This window comes from Pyrgilauda ruficollis, unplaced genomic scaffold (assembly GCF_017590135.1).
Source record: "Pyrgilauda ruficollis isolate IOZ18807 unplaced genomic scaffold, ASM1759013v1 scaffold138, whole genome shotgun sequence".
NCBI classification, from domain to species: Eukaryota; Metazoa; Chordata; class Aves; order Passeriformes; family Passeridae; genus Pyrgilauda; species Pyrgilauda ruficollis.
In genome coordinates this window covers 373,929-398,638 of record NW_024512321.1, presented here as the reverse complement: position 1 = coordinate 398,638, position 24,710 = coordinate 373,929, and the positions used below count along the sequence as shown (strand labels likewise).

The following is a 24,710-nucleotide window of genomic DNA, read 5'->3' as shown; positions in this document are numbered from 1 at the left end:
TGAGAGTGGACTTAAACACGTGACAAAACTTCTCCTGTGTTTGCGTAAAAGTTTCCTACAGAAATATACTTTTATGGTACAAGCAATGAAATCTTGGAGTTTATGGCTTGGGAAGGGCTTTGCTATGTACAGAGAGGATAAAAAAGAACATGAACAGGACAAGTAAAATAATGTGAAGTATATAATCTATAAATATCAGATGAGAAAATGAGGGAGCTGAATTAAATAGTCCTGAAGAAAATATCAATAGAGACATGATTATATGTCTATAAATATTTTCAAGGTGAAAATACAAATTAATTTTCAGGTGAATTATTCAGATTTAAATGATAGAAGCCAGGATAGTCTGATGGTAGGAAAGAAACATGTAGGTTAAGTGCTAAAACTAATAAAGAACACTTGCGTGGATGGTTAAACCCCCATCAGTTTGCAAAGTCAATAGCACAGTTAAAACAGAAGTAAAATAAATAATAATGATTGTGCAATAAAAATATGTGGTAGAAATTATCTGAATGTTTATCTGTGCCCTCTCCTGCCTGTGACACAGTTAAGACATTGTCCTGATATTAACTGGAAAAATGGGCAGATTATGGACGATTTTGTTACATGTCACGTTCCGAAGGTGCTGAGCTGAAAACCTTTCAGCACTTTTTTTTTTTTTTAATCTTAATCCTTTTGCTGAATGCTTTATTTTGGAAACAGTTTAGGTAGCTTTTCAATCCTCATGAAAGCCTGTATGCTAATGGGGTGGTGTGGGACTGAATGAGGAAAGGTTAACATCTCTGTGAGTGTATATCACCGAGACAGCACCGAGCACCTGAGGATAATAAAGCTGCTCTGCACCACTTCCCTTCCTGAAATTTCCTATTTTTTGTCACCATTTGGAAGGTTAAATTCACTTCATCCTGCCCTGTAAAGAACTCATACAGGATAAATTAGCACACTGCCAAATTCTCCCTATTTCATTTTCCCTGGACAAACTCAGAACAAGATTTTGTTCCCTTTAGCAATGTTTACACTTTCTATTTTCATTATTTCACTTTGCAGGCACTTTGGTGCCAAATACACCTCTGTGCCCTAATTTCCCTAATAGCGTTAGTTTCTCTTCCCTGAGACATTGCCTAGATGTGTAATAACTCTATCACTATTCTTGAGGAAGAATATAATTTTCTTTCTGCTGTTCTTGTGTTTTTCTCTAAACCAGTAAATGTTCTGACTTGATTTGACTTGAAATTCAAGTTGTCACTCTTCATTTTTCTGGAGATTGAAGCTCACATCCTCTGAATAAGGTTGTCTGTTGTTAAATATTTCCAGTAAAACAATGTCCTCTTGTCCATGTCAGTCCTTGCTGTCAGAGCACACAGAAACCAGGGCAAGAATTTTCTTCCCTTCAGTTAAACTCATATTTTAAGATTGTTTACAGGTCAAGAGGTTAGACAGAGTTGGGTGGGAATTATCACTGGCCAGGACAAGGAACCATAAATCCGTCCTGTATGGACAGGTGGGCACTGGGAAAGTTCTATTGATGTTTTAAGTGGGAACACTCAGAGGGACAGAAGCCATTTCACCAATTTAGTTGAAAATGTTTCTCTGTTTCTCTGAATGTATCTCTTTAGGAGCAAATGCTACAGAGCCTTTTAGTTGTAGAAGTTCCTGTCTAGCTGGGCTCTGCTGTGCAGTGCTCTTCCATAATTGTACACTTAAAAAGGCAACACTGTAATCAAATCCAAATTTCCAAGTGTATCTATTTCATCCCAGTACTGCCACTTGGGTGATCATGTCCCTTGAGCTGTAACATCTGATTTTTGGAGGAAAAGGAAAAAAAAAAGATTGGTTTGAAGCATGGAGATATTATAACAGGAAATTAGTTTTGTGTTCCCCCAACATGAGAAGGTCATGGAATATTTGTAGTGAGTCCCAAGGAGGCCATGAAGATGCTCAGGAAGCTGGAGCACCTTTGCTCTGGAGCCAGGCTGGGAGAGCTGGGGGTGTCCAGCCCCCAGAAAAGAAGGATCCAGGGAAACCTCAGAGCCCTTCCAGTTCCTGAAGATACCCCAAAAGAGCTGGAGAGAGACTTTGGACAAGGATCTGAAGTGCCAGGAAATGGGCAGATGATCTCAAACTGAAGCAGGGGAGATTTAGATTGGATATTAAAATGAAATGATTTAGTATGAGGGTGGTGAGGACCTGGCACAGGCTGCCCAGAGCAGCTGTGGCTGCCTGGAAGTTTTCCAGACCAGGCTGGATGGGGCTTGGAGCAATCTGGGATAGTGGAAGGTGTCCCTGCCCATGGAATGGGTTGGAGTGAGATGATCTTTAAGGTCTCTTTCAACCCAAACCTTACTCTGATTCTGTGATTATTCAAAATGGGGCTCTTTTGTGGATGGTGCTAAAAGTTGTGGTGGGATGATGAGGAGCTGTCCCATCCTGCTGCTCAAAGCTCAGCTCCTACTTTCATCTTTCTCCCCCACAAAGGGAGGACCTGACTCTCACAGGGAGGCAGGAACTTCGTCCTGTGTCCCCAGCCCCGTTCCCATCAACCAACCTCCCCCCCCAACAAGGCTCTTGCAGATGTGTGGTGACAAGATTCCTCTGATTTTTGTCCTAACATGGGATCAGGCTTTTGGGCAGTAACAGAAGCATTCTAGCAGTGCAGGGGCTGTAAAATGGGCAGATATCTTTTAAAGAGTCGCTAAATGAGACTGATTCTTAATATCAGGCTCTGAACATTTGCTTGGACACTGAACAGTCCACTGAAACCCTGCCAAAGGCCAGGAACAAAGAGAGATTAAAAAATTGTTGCCAGTGGAGTTTTGTAGGAGTCAAACATGTTTCTAAAAATAAAACTGGTTGCAGTCCAAAAACAAAATGCAAAATACAAAAGCAGTCTATTTTTTTTTTTTTTTTTGAAAGAAAGGGACATATTTTTATTTTCAGTATCTTTCTGCTTTTCTGCTGCTCCAGAGTGGCACTGTGCCTGTGTTAGGGGTTGTCTCTGCTGCAGGAAATCAAGCTGAATTTGGTTCTTGACTCTGTGTGAACCCAGGAAAAAAAAAGACTCCTCACTATTTTAGTTTTTTTTGCTACTAGATGGGTGTTAATGGATGAGCCAGTGACTCATTCTCCCTTTTGTTTGCCTTTCTAGCAGGAACCTGCTCACCAGCTGTGCAGCACATATGTTGAGAGGCAGAGACAACACGATACTTTCTAGACAGTCTTGAAGTGTCTGTGAGCTCTTTCAAGCATGGGCCATTTCCACAAATGCTGGGGGTTTCAGCTGCTCAGAGCTGCGAGCAGGGGGTCTCTGCCTTGCATCAGGATCCAGGGGCAAAGCAGAGCTCAGCTCTCAGACAGCACTGCCAGCCAAAACGTGGTGCCAGCAGAGATGTGCAGAGACAGAGAATGCTGAGAATACAACACAGACAGCGAGGAAAGGGCAGGAACAGCTTGAGGAATGTGCTGTGATGCTATAAAAACACCAGTGAATGCCCTCCTTCCTGACAGCCTCAAAGGAATGTTTACCCACTTGCTCTGTGTGTATGGAGATGGCACCTGAAGGTGGTGGCAGCCCAGGCAGGTGGCTTTGAGAAGGATGGATGCAGACAGGCTGAAGTTATTCAGTGAAATGGGTTTGAAAAGCAGAGTTTGTTGAGTTACAGAGAAGGGAGATGTGTTCCTCTCTTCACTGATGCTGTTTTGTTTCACTCACATCGCCGTGGGAACGTCTATTTGCATGGTAGATCAAGTTGCCAAATCATGAGGAAAAAAAGAAGGACTGGAAATAGGAACAGAACAAGCTGCTCCTTCCTTCAGTCAGACAGGGTGAAAGCACATGGCAAAACATAGCCCTCATGATCAGCTGAAGTTTGACCTAGAAGCTGATGATCTCCATGAGCAAAATGTGAGTGTCAGCCCCACCATCTAAGCCTGGTAGGAAGGGCATTCCTCCTAAATTTGGTCTTCACTGTGGGGAGAAAATGTGCTGTGCTTCTTAAAAGCACATCAGTTATCAGAGAGCTAAACCTCGGGCCCCTGACTTATTTTCTTTTTCTTCATCTACCACAGACAGGCCATTTAATTCTCCCACCCTGAGTACAGTAAGATCGACTCTGAACTCAAGCAGCCCTGGGTGATGAGGTCAGGATTGCTTAGAATGAATTTGGTGAAGCAATAAAGTCTTGAAGGCAAGCTAAAGAAGAGGAAAACAGTAGGAGGTATGAACTAGGTACTCTGTTACTAAGTCTCTGCCAGTTCCAGGAAACTGAAAAGATTTTCTCAGTCCTCTGCAGAGACCTGAATGAGGAAATTTAAAAATGCTGAAAAGCAAACTAGCAAAATACTTTCTGTGAATACTTTTTGCCTAAAATTAGTAATTTCTTGCAGATTGTCTAGTAGGAAACTGGTGGAAAGGGTGGTTTTCTTACTCAATTTCATATTCCTTTCATTCAAAAGTAAACACCTTGATTGAGTGAAGACAGAAACACATGAAGGATTCTAGTTAATTTAAATAAAAATGCACTTCAGCCCTTCCCATTATGCTGATTTCCCCATCCTGGTTTTTCTCATGATACATTGGTGCAGAGTAATCAAATTTGCATAAGTTGAAGAAAATGCTGAATCCATTTCTGTATTTGCCCGTGTCAGTGATACATGCAGGAAGGGTTCAATACCTTTCACTTGAAAGTTGTCCCTGTTGTGGTAGTTTTAAATTTGGCCTTTTTTGAGTGAAAAGGAAGAGCAGGGGATGGTAAATTTGTGGTTTTTTTGTGATGCATTTCTTTCCCAGTTGTTGTGGGAAGCTCCTCTCCTAAGACAATAGAGCATAGATTACCAATCACTGCTGTGATCTTCCATGTGAAAGATAATGCAAAATTGTAATATCACTATTTCTCTCCTCTAAAAGATTTAGAAGTCCCAGGCTGCTTGTTCTGTGCCTGCCTGAGGCCTTTCTACCTGTAATTGCTTTGGGCTTTTGCTTGGCATGGCACAGCTCTAAATTTCATTGAGCCTGCAAGGTTAGTTGTTTTGGAAGGATGGTTTGAGAGACATCAGCTAATCCAATTTATCTGCCAGCCTTAACCTGGCTGTATTTTGGGGATAGTCGGGCCAAACTGGATGCTCTGTGTCATTTTTGTCCCAGGAAGCTTTGCAGTGCCAACCTGCCATTAAAAATGTGTCAGGCAGCGTAACTCCAGCAGTGCTCTGCACTGTGGCCCTCCCTGCACGGTGTTTTATTGATCTCTAATGCAGACACTCCAGCCTCATTATTCTACACGCAATAAAATGTGAATCTCTGAGCCTGGATGCTGCTGAGAATAGGAGATCCTCATAAAGGCTGTTTATGTGTCTATATGTACTATAAAGCAAGAGATAAACATCTCTGCATTTGCATTTGGTTTGAAAGCCAGAGCCAAACGTTACCCAAGGAGATGTGAGAGTTTGCAGGGGCTGTGGGAGGTGTAGTGGTTGCTGCTGGAGCTGGCCATATCCCTGCTAGAGGTGCAGGAGGCTTCTGGAGATCAGGGAAGATAGAGAAACCTTCCTTGGTTTACTCCCTGAGTCATATAAAAGCTCTGAAATGCTCTTTTTTCATGGTTCCAGAAGATTTCCTTCCTTGGAGCTGCCTGCAGTCTGTAGCACAAAATTAGCTCAGACAAGTGAGACTGCTTTTACCTGTGCTCCTATAAACTGGGAGATAAGGAGGAATTTGTGAATGGTGCTGTGCATATCAAAGGCATCTCCAGGGCCTTACAGCCCCTCCGTGCTCCAGATGCCTGAAAAGTGCATGTGAATGGAACAGTGGTCAGAGAAAAAGGAACTTGTGCTCCTTCTTATTCTCCAGAACTAGTTTTTCAGTCCAGGTGAGGGACTGCTGGCTCAAACTGAACTTGCTGTCAACCAGGACCCCCAAATCCCTTTCCAAGGGCTGCTTTCCAGCCTCTTGCTCTCCTTCCCCACTCTGACAGCTCTGCCACATCCATCCCAAGATATTGTGTTTGTATCATCTTCCCAGGCTTTCACACACAGAAGTTAAACCCTCCTCCCCAGGACACAAGCCTGGTGGAGTTTGGAGTGGAAGGAGGTGGCGTAGAAATGGGTTTATATTGTCTCATTCCAGGCTTAATCATGTTCCCTTCTCAACTGTCTTCATGCTGAGGCAGAAAGTAGAATTTGTGAGTGTCTTCCTCAGCCCTTCATTCTCCTGTCCCTGTGGTGTCACTTACCTGGTGGGCAGTCTGTAAATCCAGCTTAAATAAATCTTGGTTATTTACATGAACTCTAACAGTTACTTTTGACAAGACTGTGAGAGGCCCATCTTATTTCTCACCTTTTTTATCCATCTTGTACTAACCTGAAAGGACTAACTCCCTGGAGGGAGTTGTATAATTTTTGTCCTATGTTGTATAATTTTTTTCTACATCTTCAGGTTTTTGGGAGGATTGGAGAGGAAATTTTCCTTTGAAATCACTAAACATTTCTCTGTCACTTCAAGACACTTCTCATCTGACTCCAGTCAGTATTTAATGCCCTGAATTTATGGTAAGGGAACAGTTCTTGTAACTGGCAATCAGGAATGTCATCATTGAAGTTCCTGATGTAAAAAAGAGCTGCAGGAGGTGCCAGGACACTCTCACTGCTACAGGAGACTCCCAGCTCTCTGCAGATGGATTGTGAGGGCTGGCTGGTGTCATGTTAGCTGGAGTTCCCATCAGATTTCTGCTTCTCCGTGGAATAAAGACCATATGGGAGCCAGGAGAGAGGTCATTTCAATGCCTTGCTTGGTGATTTTGTGTGACAAGAGTTGTCAAGTTTGTTGTATTCTGTCCCTTCTGATAGACAAATGGGGAGTGAGGCAGGACCAAGGTTGGGAGGGGGTTATTTTCAGAGGGGTCCCAGACATGCAACTTCTGAGGCAAAGATTTTACTGCTGATAAAGTACAGGCACTGACAGAAGCTGTCACCATCCAGATAAAACCTTTTTTATTTTTTTTCCCCTATCAGCAGCTGCATATAGCATCTCCCCATTGGCAGAATAAATCTGATAAAAAAATGTAGTTGTAAGCAGCAACGATTTTATCCTGGTGAAAAGATTTTATCCAACAAGAAAAATGTTGTGCCTGGGCATAATTTTTCAGATATGATGAACAACAGCATGGTATGACCCTCAGTCCTAAGGATTTCATGTTAAAAGGACTACTGAGCATATCAGATATACTCAACTTTTTCCTCTGCTATATTTTTTTTTCCCATTGGCAGAGTTCAGTTTATAGATACATCTTGACAAAAATCTGCCAGAGGCAAATTTCAACAAAAGAACAACTTCAAACACATCCAATTAACAATTTATGAAAGGAAATCCAACAGAAAATTACACAGAGATTCACAGGGCATAAAATTTGTCACTAAATCAAATTTATTGTGGAAATGCCTGTACAGGGAGTTATGGCCCCTTCTAGTGCAGTGTCAAAGGGAACTTTATCTGTGGAGGCTCAGCGAGTGCCCTCCATCTGATCTTTTCTTGCTATAAATAAAATGTTTTGTCAGTCATGGCAATGAACATAACTCAGAAGGGAATGAAGAGCACTGATAAGCCCAGCTATGTGCAGCTTTCAATCAGAGGCATTAGAAGTGATTAGATTTCTTCAGAGTTTCAGATTTAAGATTTTTTTGCTTTATCAGAGAAATGAAGGGCTCAGTACCATGGACAGCACAAAAAAAAAAATCACTTCTATTTGTTAGACAGCATACAGACCCTGATAGCAGGTCATGGTGTCTGCATTTAACATTATTATGGAGCCATTTTTATGTCTGGAAGGAAATACCAGTCCCTCTGCATCCTGTTGTTTTACTGATTTACTCATTCAGCGGCTGTGGTTGGATTTTTTCGGAAGATGTTAAGGATGCAAACACATGTAATTGCCTTCAGCAGCTCTGAAATTAACTTAGGTCACTACTTTGTTTAGAGAAAAAGATCTGTGTCTAGACCTTTACCGATTTAAACACAGGGGTAGCTGGTTTTCTTCTAAAAGATGACTGAGCAGCAGCCCTTACATTGTGTTTCCTGAGTAATTTGCAGGGGGGATGTGTTATTTACAGATACCAGGCCCAGCAAGTGAGGATGACAAATAAAGTTGACACAGGCCAAGATAAAGCATATTTGTGGTACGGCTGTGCTATTCCATGGGCTAACCTAATCTGAAGAGCTGGCTGCTGCCTCTGCTGTTGTCCCTGTGCTCCCACATCAGAACAGGAAACATTTGAGCACTTGCAAATTTGTCATCTTCCCCTGAAATTCAGACCTGCATAGGACAAGCACGGCTTTGAGTGTCCATTCGTGGGCATTGAGGTCCTTGGTGCAGCGTTCTTGCTGCCACCAGAGCACGCAAATTTCATCAGAGCACTTCTCCTGTGTTTCCACAAGGCAGATTCTTAGGATCTTCCAGCCCACTTGGCCATGTGCAGTTTGCCTCTGCTTGTCTGAGCCCACTGTTGAAGATGAGAGGACATCTCTGTCACTAAATGAAGCATTAGAATACCCCAAGGGTTTTTTCCAGAGTCCATTAATACACTCTTTTGGCACTGAAACACTGTACCAGGAAAGTTAGTGTCCAAGGCACATAATAATTAGTGAATAAAACACCCCCAGAGCATCTTAATCCTATTAAAATATGTCTTATAAAGTTTAAATTAATCTTTAACCTAATTTTAAATGATTATTTTCTTCCTGTAACACACCCTTTCTCATTAGATCACTGTAAAGCAGAAGGTGAAACAATGTAAGACATTAATGTCAAAGATTTTCATCTTCTGCTCATATTTTGAAAGATACTTGACTGTTTGATGCTGATTTTCCTATTTCCTTCTACTTCTTCCATCACCCCAATTCCTTCACCACGTTGTGTGATTTTCCTTGTCTCCAACAAGGTATGGTGATAATAATAATGAATTAATTTCATAAGACAAAGTCTAAGTGTAGGCAAATGCAAAAATTCTTTTGTTTCTAAATGCAGGAATTGCACACTTTTTAGGGAGCTAAAGCAGAGATAGAGAGTTAAATAAATTTTCAGACTCAAGTCCTCCCAGTCCTTCCAGTTCTCCAGTCCTGTACCTTTACGTCTAAATGCCATGTGGCCTCACTTCCTGTTCACTCTGTCGGAATTCAGAGGAATTAATACTTTTGAAGAAGTAAGCCACAGTAAGACAGCAAAGGCTTTTATTTTTTGGGCATCACTCCCAGCGTTTGTGCTTCAGATAAACCCAGAGAACTGAACATCCCCTTGAGTACTTGTTTTCTCCTGTAGCTTTCGGAGGCTTTGGGGATGTTCAGATCAAGGATGTGCTGTGGCCACAGCCATTTCTTCTTTCAACTTCAGAGCATCAGAAGCACTTGGTTTGCTCTTTTTTATTGTAACTTTTGGTTAGGAGTCAAAGCTCAGCTCAAGGCCAAGTTAGAGGACCATGAACATTGTTTGAAGAGGAATCCTCATGCAGTTGTAAGGTTGGAGCCTTCAACAGCACCTCTTAGTTTAGAACTTGATCTCAGTCTACAAACCAACCTTGAGTCAGTTCATTCTCCAAGTCCAGCCAGGACTGAATGTGACACAGGCTCAGAATCCAAAGGGTGGATGGAAAAGACTTTGTTAAACCTCTGCCCCTACTTTTTGTTTAGATCCAACCAGTTCTTGAACAAGGTTTTAAAATCTGGACCTGAATATAAGTGCAGTTCCCAAAATAGAAGAAAATGGTATCTTGGGGCTTATAAAACAAGTTAGGTGAGAAGCCCATTAAACAGGCAGATAGGACATGGGTGGATGATTTTAAACTGAGAGAGGAGATATTTATGTTACATATAATGAAGAATTTATTTCCTCAGAGGGTGGCGAGGCACTGGAACGAGGTGCCCAGAGAAGCTGTGGCTGCCCCAGCCCTGGACGTATTCCAGGCCAGGTTGAGATGATCTTTAAGGTCCTTTCAGCCCCAACCATTGTGTGATTCTATGACTGTGATCAGGTGTGTCAGAAAAACCACGTAAACTCCACAGAGTGAACACCACAAATCTGCGAGCTGCTCAAGCTGATCATTCTGCGCTCACATCGCTGCAGTGATTTCCCCCTTTTTAAGCTTTGCCATTTATCTCATAAATGGAGAAGACTGGAGCCTTTGTATTTTGAATGTTGCAAGTTAGATCATAAAGTCTTCAGTTCAAATGATTAGGATTTCTCTGTGCCTGAGAAAGTTTCTAATTCAGGAGGAATTTCCAGGGAAATTAAACAAGGTAAATGTGTTATTTTTTCATCAGTGTTTTCTTCTGTCAGAACTGTGGAAAATTGAATTTGGTTACTGTGGCCCAAAAGTAGCTCAGATCTGACTTCAAGTCCTGACATTTCCTTTGAGACTTGAAATGTTTCCTCTCATGTAATTCACTTTTCTCCTCTTCACCTTTCCGCCACTGTTTACGCCATCTCTTATATCAATATTTCCTTTCCCCACTCTAAAGCTGTGTAAAACTGGAAAACATTTACACTTCCTTTCCTTTCTTTCCATTCTCCCATCTCAGCAGAGCCCTAAGGCCCCCTTCTCTGACCTGCCTGATGATGAGAAGATCTTTAATGGAGGCGATGGCGCGTGGCAGAACCAGGGCCAGGACCAAGCCTTGCTCTCGGAAATCACGGAGGAGGATTTGGAAGCCATCCGCCAGCGGGAAGAGGCCATCCAGCAGATTGAGGTCAGTAACCTCCTCCCACCACCAGGTTTTGTGAGCTGGAAGTGCAGAATCCTTGCATTGTGCCTTGCTCAACGTGAAGGAAATCCTGATTTACGTCGCTGCCAGTACGGTGTCGCTAAAAGCGGGGGAGATTATGAAGAATTTCTAAACATGGGAATCAGTGATAGAAGGGAAAGTTGGAAATCTGTGTGATTTGTAATGAAAATGACAAGAGTTAATTAATGTTCATGGGCTGATGGCTGGTTTCTTCCCAATGACTGTTCCATAGCAGAGTCTGTGGTGAGGTTTCTTAATTGAGCTGGGCTCTGCAGCAAAACAACTTCTTCAGTGCACACAAACTTGAAATTGGAATTTGTCACAGGCAAAAAACACTCAGCTTTACCATTAGAGAGAATAATTGCTAGACAAAAGGAAATAACTTGTTAACCTTTTCAAATTATTCAGTATTTTGCTGTGTCAAAGTATTTGGACATTCTTGACGTAGTTAAAACAGGACATACTATTTTTATTCCCTCCCCCCTTTTTCTTTTATTTTTTTGAAAGTGCTATAAAAATATGCAATAAAAGGAACAAAAAGAGGCCTGAATAAGTTAAACATCCCACATTTTTCTTTTTATACCTCCCTTTTTACGCTTTTGGGAAACTCTTGTTAGTTAAATTTAAGCGATAAATGGGTAAAACAAGAACATGTTAAACCTTCCTAATTTGTATGCTTTTACAAACCTAAACTCAAGATGAACCAAAAAAAAGAGGGCTTCAGAATAATCAGAACATTTAATTAAGGGCTATACTTTGTCCTTTAATTAGATTGGGCTAATTTTATCAGGATAGATTTTGGGTTGCAGTACAGCAGGAATTGTGATTGAGTTAACAGTGCAAAAAGGGGACAAAAGTTCCTGCTGGGGACTGGTGCTTTGAGGTTGGGACCTCTGTTTGCAAACAGTGATGGCCACATATGACTCAACTCTCCAAATTAGAAATTTTGACAGTTTTACAGGAGCAGGTCCAGGTCAGTGTTTGTTTAATTTCTGTTGTGGTTCACTGAGCAGAGATGAATGAGCTTTGTGGACTTGTGTCCATTACTAGGGGTGAAACTGTCAAAAAGTATTCTCACGCTGAGTATCTTTGGCTGTGAATTGTCATTTTGCACTTCAAGGGATCTCAGTGCATCCAGCAGAACAAACTGTAGGGAACTTTGTTGCAAAGAAAATGCATGTTTTGGGTGTTCCTGCACTTTGATGTTCAGGAGGGATGGTAGTAAATGTATTTCTGAAATGATCTTGTGAGCAGCATCACCAGCTCAATGGAGATGTGTGAGAACAGTCTGAGTAGAATTTTGTGCTGTGTTGTCTGAGATGACCCTGCTTGAGCAGGGATGTTGGACCAGATGACCCCACTGTGGCGCCTCAGCCATTCTGTTGTTCTGTGATTTTGTGATCCCTTTTGTTTGAAACATAGTCTGAGCCTTTTTTAGTTTGTCTTTACATTGCCCCTGTCCTCCCCAGAAAAGAAAAAAAAAAAAAAAAAAACCAAACATTTAGTAGTTGCCCATTAGGCAGTGGGAAATGGCAACCCCAAAAACTGCCTCAAGCCCACCAGCATCGAAAAGTCAAGAAGTGCAGTTGTGTCTCCTGTGTCTCCTTGGAGATATCTTTATTTATTTTGCTGGTTAAATCCCATTTCTGTGCCAAAATCTGAAGCCACTGCACCAAGCTGCACAGGGCCACGTGGCCATGGTGGGGTAGCTGAGGGGGGTGAAGTGAACCCAATCACAATCCTAAATAACATTTAAAGAAAAAAATCAACATTCATGTATTGATTCAATATATTCAATATATGGATTTGATCCTGGATACCTTTCTGCCTAATATGAATTTACCTCTGAATAGCTTAGTTTATGCAATTAATTATTTAGTCAGCTTGAGCAGTTAATGATGTTTAGGCTTTTGCTTCCTGAGAATTACCCATTTTTAGTCCATCTCCTCTATCCATTTTCCTTTACTCTCAAAGATCCCTGTTCATCCTCTAACGAGGGCCGCATTCCACAAAAATTATTTCAAATGTAGTTTAAACATTTCTCCTCAGGGGGAAAATATTTAGGACCGATGGCATTTTGTTTAACATCTCTTTTGAAAGAAATATAATGAAAATGAGTTTTTTTGGACAGCATTGTTCCTTTCCCCAGCTGTATTTGAATAAGCAGATGGTGCTTTTAAATAATTTTCACTGTGTTTTGTTTTTCTGTTTGTTGATCTACATGAGCATATTTCTTGTGAAAGAACTCATCTTGCACATTAAAACTTCCCTGTTTTCAGTAGAAATTGTGGGTACACAGAGGATTCCTTGAGCTCACAGCCACCACAACAAATTTTTTCCAGTATATTTTCACAACCAGTGAGTAGCCAAGAAGGTTAAAATGACACATTATTCTAGCTGTCAAACATAACTAATAAACCAAATTTATTGCCAATTTGATGTATAGCATTTGTTGTCCTTTGTTCTTTGGGGACCAGAATGAAGAACAGAGCTGTGCAGAACTTGTTTTGTGCAAGTAGATTGGTCTCACTGGGATTTCCATGTTGCTGCATATCCAGCACCAGAAACATGCAGATTTTGAGCAGCACAGGAGACACTGAAAAAACATCACATCTTCTGATTACACACAACTTTAAAGAAGCTCATGGTGCTGGTACCAGTCATGGGACTTCTTTTTTAAGAGACACTGAATTTGCCGTTTTTGCAGGAAAAACCTTCTTCATTGCTGAAGAAATAAGGAAATAAGTGCTCTTTTCACCTTGTGTCCTGAAAGACAGATATAAAATTGTGCCTATAACAGACATTTTCTTAATGTTCCAATGACTTCTTCCCACTTGTGTGTTTTCCATGTCTCCAAAATCTCTTCAGAGGTTTGGGTGAATGGGACATTGTTCTCTGTCAGGAACATCCCTCGAGGCACTTTTCAGTTCACAGTTTCCACCTAGACAGATAACAGCCAAGTCAAAAGTTCACCTGGCTGTTCATTTTATTTAAATGTGCTCCTTTTGCTATTGCTTGCAGATTAAAACCAGAGACGTCTGCGGAGATGTCTCGCCAAAACCTTACATTTTGGATAAAGATCTTTATTGCTTGGAAATGTCAGAATCTGGTAGGACACAGCAGCCTTGACACAAGTGTTATTTCTTAAAATATTGCTTTGAACTGTTATATAAAACCTATTTTAACTTGAACTGTATTGGCAGTGAATAATAGATGCCATAACAGCTTTATATATAGCACTGTAAAATGTGCCATCAGAAATACATGAGCTGAACTGTAATGTGCATTGTCAGTGCTCAGTGCTGGCACAAGCTCTGTCATAGCAAATATACATATATATATATATAATTTACCATCCCATACCTTCCATTTGCACCTGTGGTCATCTGAAAAATGGGAGGAGATAAAAGTTTGAGAAGAAATGGATAAGCACTGAATGGGGAACATCACAGAATTTCAGCTGATGACTGGAAAGTCCTATAAAAAAAAGATTCTAAATGCTGTATTGATTCAGAAAGCCTCCTGTGATCCTCCACATGCAGACAGCTTCCCCAGGGGTGATGAGAAAGGAAAATGAGGAAAACCTCCCCCAAGGTGGTCCACCAACCCTTTTCCTCTCTCACAGCAGTTTCCCATCCCCATGCTCTGCTTCCACAGAGTGGGCATTCTCTTACCTTGGAGGGTGGGAGGTCTCCCTTCCCATGGCACAGGGGTTGGAACAAGATGATCTTTAAAGTCCCTTCCAACCCAAACAACTCTGTGATTCCATGATATCCTGAGGAAAGCAAAACACATCCCAGGAACTGCATTTCAGTTGATGCATCCCTTGGCAAAAAAGAAGGAGAGATGGATAGGTTGTGGCAACAGGTGTGAGGCAAATGCTTTTATTTTTTAGGAGAGGTTGTTCCCTCTGGGTCGTTGTTGGGAAATGTTGATGTTTATTCCCTATCTGTTTTGAAGACAAGTGATAGATGCCAGCCTCCACGCCTGTCACTCAAGCCTTTGTAGGCAGACAGAAAATGAAGCACAATAAAAATAAAACAAAAGAAAGCCCTACAGAGTCTGGCAGAGCGTGTTTGTTAGTTCAAACATGTTCCTTGCTCCCTCATTACTACGTATCATTTCTTGCTGAGGGCTGTTTTCGGTAAAATCTCTCACCGATGGATGCAGTTTAGAGGGTTTACTGCAAGCTATTTTATACCTCTCATCAGCCTCAATAGTCCAGGTCTTTGACTTATGAGGGCTCTGCCTGTCTCTTCACAGAGGCTTTTTTGACTCAGAGTAATGTATAAATAGCACAAGATCATGACAAGCACCATCCGTGAACGATCTGGCGCCGTGTGAGTGTCAAGCTCTCCTCATGACAGAATTGGGGACCCTAATTATCCTGAGCTGCAGAGCTGCCTGCCAGGTTGACATGGCCATCCCTGGGACTGGTATTGAGTTGTTCCCTAAAGAACCAGCTCCAGTATGCTGCCCAGTCTAATTTAAAATGACCGGAGCTTCAGGACTGCTACCATTTATTTTGGGAGACTATTTCATGGTCCAGCAGGCTTCAGTGTTGATGAAATGCTTCCCTCTGTTCTTGCTAAAGATCCCTTTCTCATTCCCGGCTTTTTACACCTAGTGAAACTCTGCTGGACCCTGCAAATAATTCTTCTTCCCCTTTGGCTTTTAAACTCTTCAAATGCTAGCAGTTATCCTCTTCTTCACAAGTTGGTCTCCCTGGCTTTTCAGTCACTTCAGCGCTCTCTTCTCAATTATTTCCCATTTGTTAGTTCTTTGCTCCTGCAGCAGCAGACTGTAGATAGGCTTTTGGTGTTGTACCAGAGCTGAACAGAAGAAATGTGTAAAAAGCCCCGTGGATCCAATTCAGAGATTACAAGTCCTGATGGAAAATTTCTAGATAATTTCTGCACTAGTAAATTAAACTCAGCAACAACACTAGAATGTGTTCATTACACTTTTTAGTTATTAAGCAGATCCTGACAGACTTTTGACCCAGATTAGGCAGTGCTTACCCAGTTATTGACACAGTTTGAGAGCTAATGTTTTCTAGAGGCAGTTTTGGTGTAGCCACACTGTTCAGGGTAGGGGGATTTAATGATGTGCATGCAATGAAGTGCAGTTTCAGTGCCTGAGAACAGGCATTTCCAATGTCATTGCATGTCTGTAGCCCCATTGATTTATGAGTTGATCACAAAAATTTCCTCTAGTCCTCACTGGCATTTAGGGAAGAGGAAGAGCAAGGTGAATTAAAGATGAATTTTGTGTGAAACTGTGCAAGCCTGAAGGGGAAATGAGGTGTAGTGAAAATAGCAGCTGGCCTCTTTGCAAATGTGGAGAAGCCTTAGCAAGTCTGGAGAACAAAGAGCAGCCTATCCCAGTGGAATCCTACAGTGGCCATTTCCATTGAATATTGATTTGACTATGCCTCCCTCTCTGTGCCCCTCTGGCCTCCAACACTCCTGAATTGCTATAAGAGACTTCCCTTCATGTCAAAACCACTCAATCTGCACATCTTTATCTTGTTGCTTTCAAACTGCCAATGTCATGCCAGGCAGATCTGAAAAGTTTTGTTCATTTTAGATTCAGGGATTCTGTGAGGCTCACAGAATATCCTGAGCTGGAAGGGACCCACAAGGTTCACATAGTCCAGCTCCTGGCCCTGCACAGGACACCTCAAGAATGTCCCTGAGAGCTTTTCCCAAAAAAAAAAGTGGGGTTTTTTTGAACTCTTTCAGGCTGGTGCTGTGACCACTGCTCTGTGGAGCTGTTCCAGTGCCCAACCACCCTCTGGGGGAAGAACCTTTCTGCTAATACCCAACGTAAACCTCCCCTGACACAGCTCCACACTGCTCCCTCAGATTCTTTCACTAAAACAGCAAACACATCACATGCTGTATTTCCTTCTCTTTCCATTTTCCCCACTCTTTATTAAGTGCTACTGTTATAAATATATCAATACACATCCACCTATTCCGTAATCCCAGTATGTCCAAGAGAGGCAAGAGATGAAATACCACTGGGAAACACATTGTGAAGATTCTCTCATCATCTCCTTTCTGCTCACACATCACTTTTGCTATGACTGCATGCAAAAGTCTAAACTTTTTCTTCTTGCCTAGCTAAAACTGTATTTCTTCCTCTACTCATGGAAATGATTAGAGCTTGTATATTTTTGCAATCAGTGTTTCATCAGGAATACGTGTACAGCCTTAGATATCCTTTTGCAAGACAGCCAGGTTTCAGGAATATATCACAAATCTTTTTTAGCCCTAGGCAATTTCTCATGTCTCAGGTGTAACCTCATGACTAAACTGTGTGTAGTGAAGTGTTTTTAACTAAATTGGAGAGGTTTCCACTGTGTGCTAGAGATAATTTTCCTTTCCTCACTTACATTCCCAGTGCCTTATCCAAAGCCTGTTAGTGTCAGGGAGTCTTGCCCTAAACCCTTTCCTTCATGCCCTATTCCTTCAGTGAGCTTGCATGAAGAAGGCAGTAATGAAAACCTGGATTCAGCAAATCCCTTATGTGTGTCTTAAAAGCTTTGCTGAATAGGGATGGACTTTAGAACCTACTAAAAGTGAAGTATTTCCTCTGCAGAAGGAGAAAATAGTGCTGAGACACACATAATTTGCTAACAATCTGAATTTTAGGAAGACACATCTGCATATTTATATCCACAGAAACTGAGCTGAGTTAAAATCTCGTGTTTGACCTGTCAATGTGCATTGATAAGGCAGAGAGCTGGAAAGAGAGAGATCTCCAGTGCTGGTGGTGAAATACTGTTTTTCTTCTGCAAATCCTCCTGCCTAAGCGTTAACATTTCTTTGGTGAAAAGAATGTGTTACTTTCCTCCTCCATTTACTGCATTTTGCCTAAGTTTTTGCCACCAAATGATGGCTGTCTCAACAAAGGCAATATCTTGCCCCTATTTCTGTTAGCACAGACAGTACAAACATCAAATGCCTCATTTTTTGCCAGCAATTTTTGTGGCTCTGGTTTGCTGCCTCAAAGGGGAATTACCCTCTCACCTATCAGGTTAGAGTGGCTCACTCTCTAGTTCTCTGATGCTAATTAATAACAATGGACATCAATAGCCCATCAATCAGCTGAGATCCTCTAGCAGTGCTCAAAAGAGCTGTCCCAGCAGGTCTGGCTTCTTACCTTCCTGACTTGAGTGCTGTGCTTTCTTTCTTAATTATTTTGGGTAGGGAAATCAGGATTTTCCCCAGTCAAGACTGGGGGGCGGGAATAACAGCAGGTGAGTCTTAAGTCATGGAAATATAAAAGTTCCTGTTGGCAAAGCCCTGAAGCATCTCAAGAATCCACTGGAGAGTGAGTCAGCCCTCCCTCATTAGAGCTCAGCAGAGAGGGAAGTGAATCAAGGGTATTGAAAAGACCCCACAGAGGAAACAAGGGAAGAGATGACTGAGAAGGACAATGAAATCCACATTTCACAGCAAGACCTGTTCCCATTCCCTCCTATTTACCACAAGGTGCCTGGTCCTTTATAAGTTATCCTTGACAGGAATATTCTCCCACATCTTCACAGAAATTAGACTGAAAATCACATTCTTAACATTGTTAACAATGAATGTCAAATTTTAGAGGCTGATGACAAAGACAGTATTCGTTTATGCCCTCTGCACTGTGCAGGCTCATTTAATTCAGGTGTTCTTTAATAGTTTTAATTGCTTCTTTATGAAAGATGTTGTTACAGAACTGTCTATCCCCACCACCCTGTTCACCATTTATCTAGCCAGAGTGTCTCCTCTGCTTGTCATTTCCTTCTCTGCACTGAAGTCACCTCTTCCCATCTGTATTGAGGCTCTCAGACAACTCACTTGAGGCAGAAAGACTATTAGACTCACCGAGGAGCCATGGAGAATTGCAAATTTTAGTGTTGTAATATATTTCCTTCAGTGCAAATTTTCAGCTACACCCCTGAGCAACCTGATCTGACCTCAGAGTTGGTCCTGCTGTGAGTGAGAGGGTGGACTTGAGCTCTCCTGTGGCCTTTTCAAACCTGAATTATCCTGTGATCTCATGATCCCATTATCTTTCCACCTCCTTTGACTGCACCACTGAGGGCTACCAAAAGTTCACGTGTTAATCTTGCTTCAATCTAAAGACAAAATCTCTATTTCCCTGCCCGTGTGAGCTCCTGAGTCAGCCTCATTCTCCCTCCTCTTCCATCCATTGTCACCACAAGCAGGAGTTCATTCTTTGCTCCTCTGTTCATACCACATTTGCCATTTATTTTGGCAAATAGTTAGGATATTTTACCTATCAGAATGGTGGGTGTCCCTGGAAGAGAAGTCCTCTGAGGTGACCCTGTGCCCAATAAGATTTCCCAGAGAAGCTGTAGCTGCCCATCCCTGGAAGTGTCCAAGGCCAGGTTGGACAGGGCTTGGAGCAGCCTGGGATGGTGGAAGATGTCCCTGCCCATGGGAGGAGGCTGGAACAAGATGGTCTTTAAGGTCCTTTCCAACCCAAACCATTCTGTGATTTTGATGCAGAGATACAACCAGAGTCACATTTCAGAAAAATTCATATTTGTCTTGTCCAGCAATAACTGGAGGGCAGATGTGGTTTGCTCATGTTGGCATCAAAATCTTCATTTTTTAAAAATGTGGACTCTCATTGATATAAAGAAAAAAGTTGAAATATCATCTAATTTAAGGCTAAGGGATTGCTGTTGAAGGATGTGTGGTAGAAGGATTTTAGATCCAAGATCAACACATGTCCAGATTTTTTTTTTTTTTTTGTAATTTTATTCTTAACATCTTCTACTAAGTTGTCAGGACTCAAAGGATTCTTCTGGGTCACTCAAAGTGTTCCTGTGAATGTCTAAGACTTCCTTTTTTACAGGATTTAAACTGTTCTATGGCTTTAAACTGAAAGAGAGCAGGTTTAGATCAGATATTAGGAAAAATCCCTTCCCTGTGAGGGTGGGGGGGCCCTGGCACAGTGTTCCCAGAGAAGCTGTGGCTGCCCCATCCCTGGGAGTGTCCAAGGCCAGGTTGGATGGGACTTGGAGCAACCTGGGATAGTGGAAGGTGTCCCTGCCCATGGCAGGGGTTTGAAACAAGATGAACTTTAAGGTTTTTTACAACCAAAATTATTCCATGATTCTCTGCTGTACCTACGCTAACAAACATCTGCTTATTTTTAAATCTGCCTTTTGAGCTGGTGATTTTTGGTACAAATGTTCCTGAGTTTCATCTTTCCTTGTCAGTTCTCCCACGAGGGATAAAAGCTGCCACGGATTTCTCACCATGCTCCTATTCACAGCTGGAGAAACTGAGACATTGTGGATTGTTTCTCTGTCAGTGGAGCTCCATAGAAATGTAAATGCTTTGCTTAAGACCTGAGAAAGAGTCAGAACCAGTGCCAGGATTAAAATGCTGCTTGTTCTGTACTTCCATACCCAATTCTCATCAGACTGTGCTGGGATGAGAGATCCAAATACAAGATCTGGCATATTTAGCTTCTAATTTGTCTCCCTGTTTGAATTGTGAGGCAGGAGGAACGTGCTCCTGTTCAGAAAACACGCTGTCATCCACTCAGCTTGAATGAAGCTCAAGGAAAACACTGATCCTCATTTGTAACTGAAGGCAGATCTTCCCTACAGGGGATATGCTGGGATATGAAGTTTCACCCATGATATCATGACTTTATCAGGAGATGCCAAACAGCAGCCTCTCTGAGAGCACAGATTGCTCTGTCAGAGACAGAGAACCTCTGAAAAACCTTCAGGTCTGAACATGAGGGTGCAGGAGTGAGGGCAGGGGGGAAAGACCTGCTCTATGCTTGTACACATGAAACACACCTGAGGGAAAGCCTACAGGTGAATGCCAGTTGTGTCAGACAACGTGGTGGCAAGGGGTTAAATATGAGTTTCTGGGTGTTGTGGCCCTGAGACAGATGTGCACAAGGGACTCAGTGCTCAGAGCTGAGTGCTGGAAACTTCGATCAGCATGTGCTGGTTTTCTGAACTATGCTTTGTTGCAAAAGGAATCTTTGCTCATTTTCCCCCTCTCGTGTTCCTTGGCAGACCCTTTTCTCTCCTGGAAGTGGTGAGAGCCCAGGTATCTGTTGCTGTTGAGGAGGAGCAACTTTGAATGTCATACAGCACTGAGAGCTCTTACACGCTCTTTGAAAAGGCTGCTAGTTCCTCATGTAGGAAAAGCCTCACTTCATCTGCAAGACCGGTGCTTGAAGGTAGCAGCTACTCTCTCTTTGCCTAACCAATTTCAGGAACTGGTCACAAATCCAATGAGTCTGAGGAATTATAGTATCACAGAATTGTTTAGGTTGGAAAAGAGCTTTAAGATCATCAATCAAACCATTGATCTGACTGCCAAACTCACCACTACACCATGTCTCCAAGTGCCACATCTAAACATCTTTTAAATCCCCCAGGGATGATGTGTCCACCACTGTCCTGGGCAGCTGTGCCAAGACCTGACAACTCTTCTGGGAATTTTTTTTTTTTTTTGATATCCAGCCTAAACCTTCCCTGGTGCAACTTGAGGCCATTTCCTCTTGTCCATTGCTTGTTACCTGGGAGAAGAGACCAAACCCCACCTCACTGCACCCTCCTGGGAGGATAGAGCACAACACTGCTTGTGCCCCTGATCCCTTAATCAGTCATACCAAGCCCTTGAAGTCCCTTGATTGTCCTTTTCATTGCAACTTCATTGCTACCTTGCAGGGGAAAAAAAATCAATAATGGACAATAATCTGAGGGTTGTAGCAGGATAGAAAGTTTTCTCTTCACATCTTGAGCCCAGAGTCCAGGGAGGCAGTGGACTGCCCTAAGAAGTGGGCCTGGTCTGAACATTTGGCCTTATTTTCCCTTTAGAATGGAATCTTTTCAGCTGCTCTGTCATCTGTACCAAACAGGTGAACCAAAGTGCCTTCAGAAAACTTCAATTTAATGGGGATTGAATTAATTTGATGGTTCAGTCTCAGGCAAGAAAGCACCTGCCCAGAATCACTGCAGCTGTAGGGGGTTGCACAAAGCAACCCATGTGCTCTCCCCACTGCCCAAAACAGACACAACTATTCCTCCCTTTTGTGGTTTCCAGGGATTTGTGTAATTCTCAACAAAATTCAGGTGAGAGCAGAAGTGACTCTTTTTCATTTGTATTTTTAGCGTGGGGTGGGGACAGTGGGGAGTGAGAGACCAGTAAAGAGGCAAAATGAAGGATGTCTTTGTCAGCAGTGATTCAGCAGAGTTTCATATTTAGTCTTGTTTTGACAGAGTCTATAAAAATCCAGCAAATTTCTGCAAACTTCAGTCCTTCAGCTTGATTTGATTCCTGGGTGCTGTGAACAGCCTGGACCCAAAGTCACTCTGTAAGCACCAGCCCCTGTATTTGGCATGATCCTTTAAAATAGTCCTTTAAAATGAATTTTCTGGAGCATTTCAGTTGTCACACAAGGTATTTCTCCCCATCCTCTTTTTCCTTGCTAAATGCATCCAAAAAATGTAAAGTGGGGATGGGAGGGGTGGGCGGAAGGAAATTGAGAACAAAGCCCATGACTCCTCTGCCTCCCTGATTTCAGCTCATGCTTGTAAATATAAGTCTCAGCACTGGGATGCAAGGACTTTTGGGATTAGATCCTTCTATCCTGAGTGTATCTGGAGGAAATAAAAGGAAATCCTGCACCTTTGCACGCTGGTGCTGGTTGCTTAGGAGGGAGTCACCTCCTACTGAAGTCTGACAGGGCTAAGTCGTGTTCCCTCAGTTGTTTCCCCCTGATATTCTTTCCAATTTATATCACTGAGAAGGGTTAAGGAAGGTGACTTCAGGTGTTGCCATTAGAAAGTCAAATTGCAAAAATAAAGCATTAAAAATAAATGCCGCAGCGGAATTGCTGAGCCAGGGAATAAAGAGCTTTAAATGCAAGCAGGGAACTGGCTGTGCATTTCTCCACCAGTCACCTGTCTCCCTATCTGAGGATTAAGGACTCTGTGTCTTTTAGTCCTGAGTCTTCCCATTCAGCTCCAGGTGCTGATGAATGTCACAACTTTTTACAGCTTGCCTATTAAGATTTAGAGGAACTTCCTTCCTTTTATTTGGATGGCAGGAGGAAGATTATTGCTTGTTCTGAGTCACTTCATAGCAGAGACCCAAGGAGAGTCTCTCATAAAAGAGTAGATTTTAAATACGGGTAGTATTCCCTAAATAAACTTCAGGAATTTGGTGAGTGAATAAATTTGCTTATGGGGTGGATCCCCAGCTATGGGAAATTGTTATAGATCCACTGACTTCCACGCTGTCAATGAACTGGTCTCTCCTTTTGAATGACTTCCAAACTCCTCCAAAGAAAAGCATGAACAGCATTTCTGTCATGCACAGCTTTCCTCTCCCCTGGGTGTTTTTGCAGGAGCACAAGGTATTTTACAGCCACACTCAAACAGATCTTGCCACACTAGATCATCTTTCAATGTTTTTCTGTCCTTGTCCCTCCCTCAAGGTATCATGTTATCCCCTAAATCTCAGGGTGCTGTGGTTCTTTCCTGTTTACCCTGGACTTTTGCTGGGAGGTGGGAAGCAGTCAGCTGGAATATTTTTTAGGATTCCTTGCTGCTGTGTGTTCCCAGAGCTGAGAAGATCTCATGGGATCACCATCATTGCTGCAGGCAGAGGGCAGTCCAGAGGGATTTTAGGGCTGGAATCTGTGCAAGACAGAGAAGGTTTTGAGCAGGCTGAGGGGCAAGATGAAAATCTCCAATGTCATCTCCTAACTGGGGACAGTGCCATATCAGTTCTTACAGCTCTGGTGTCCCCAGGGCACCAGGACATCCCCACCAAACCCATGCAGTTCTTACACCACGGAGAAAAGTCTAGGCTTCAAATCTAGCTCCATCTGAGCTCTCTTTTCTTCTTCTCCACCCTCCACGCCCCCTGAACCTGACACTGACTAGTTTTGCAGCACTCTGTGTGGGAACAATGAGGTTTGGGTTAGAGACTATTACATAAATGCCTCTTGCTGTTCTTTTTCTCCCAATTCCTATGGAGTTAGAACACCTATTGTTGTGTGCCATCAAACAGGCTGCCACAATAGCTTGGGAGGAGCTGTGAGGAACCAGCACTTTTTGTTTTCCAGGTGGGTTTTCTCTGTTTGGTCGAGTGGGTGGCTGAGCAGATGGCTCAGCCATCTCAGATGGTACTGAAGGCTCTGTGATGCTTGGTGACCTCCAAACGAGGTGAGGCAGAACCCTCTCCTCTGAAATCTGGGGTCAGGAGTGCCACTGAAGTGCCACCTGCCTCAGCCACATTGTTCCTCAGCCACCAAGGTGCTGGCACTCGCTGGCTATGTTGCATTAGCACAGGGATAAATTAATCCTCTCCTCCTGAGTGAGGCTGGAGCTGGGAAGTGCTGCCAGACTGCCAGCCCTGTGTTATTTAGTGCCTGGAAGGCACCAATGCATCGAGCAGTGGTTTTCCTTAAGCTGCTCAAGCCTCTCTGCTGGACTTGTGTGCCAAATGTGGAGTCTCAGGAGCTGCAGGGGGAATTTTCATTTCCCCCTCTCACACTTGCATTCATCAGTGTTGGACATTATTCACAGCTGTATTATTGAAAGTGCTTGGCATCTTCTGATGTTTGTAACAGCCCTGTCCAGTCTGGATGAGCCAGACTACAGAAATTGCTCTGGTTCTGCCCTGTTATTCCCCCCAGGCGTTGTCTTCTGCATCTTTTGTGTACCAAGTCCATGCAGTTCATTATTCCATCCATTCCAGACAATGCCCTCCCATGCCCTGCACACTGGGCATTTCTCTGGATGCAGCCTGGTGTTAAAATCCAGTTGGCACATCCTACAAGGTACAAACTCAGCTGCCCAAATTCAGTCTGGTTGGATTCAGGCATCTCTTAGGGTATTTTGAGACCTGGTGATGTTTAGCCAGGTCCTCCCTAGGTTTTGGGG

At 42.7% G+C, this 24,710-nt stretch overlaps 1 protein-coding gene across 1 annotated transcript in view; it reads left to right on the top strand.

Annotated features, from left to right (window-relative positions):
• TSNARE1 (t-SNARE domain containing 1) overlaps positions 1-24,710 on the top strand; it is a 452,796-nt gene that overhangs the window by 231,643 nt on the left and 196,443 nt on the right. Inside the window, exon 11 of the mRNA XM_041459558.1 lies at positions 10,559-10,726. Within this exon, the coding sequence (XP_041315492.1) occupies positions 10,559-10,726 (168 nt within the window). The remainder of the gene's footprint in view (positions 1-10,558; positions 10,727-24,710) is intronic.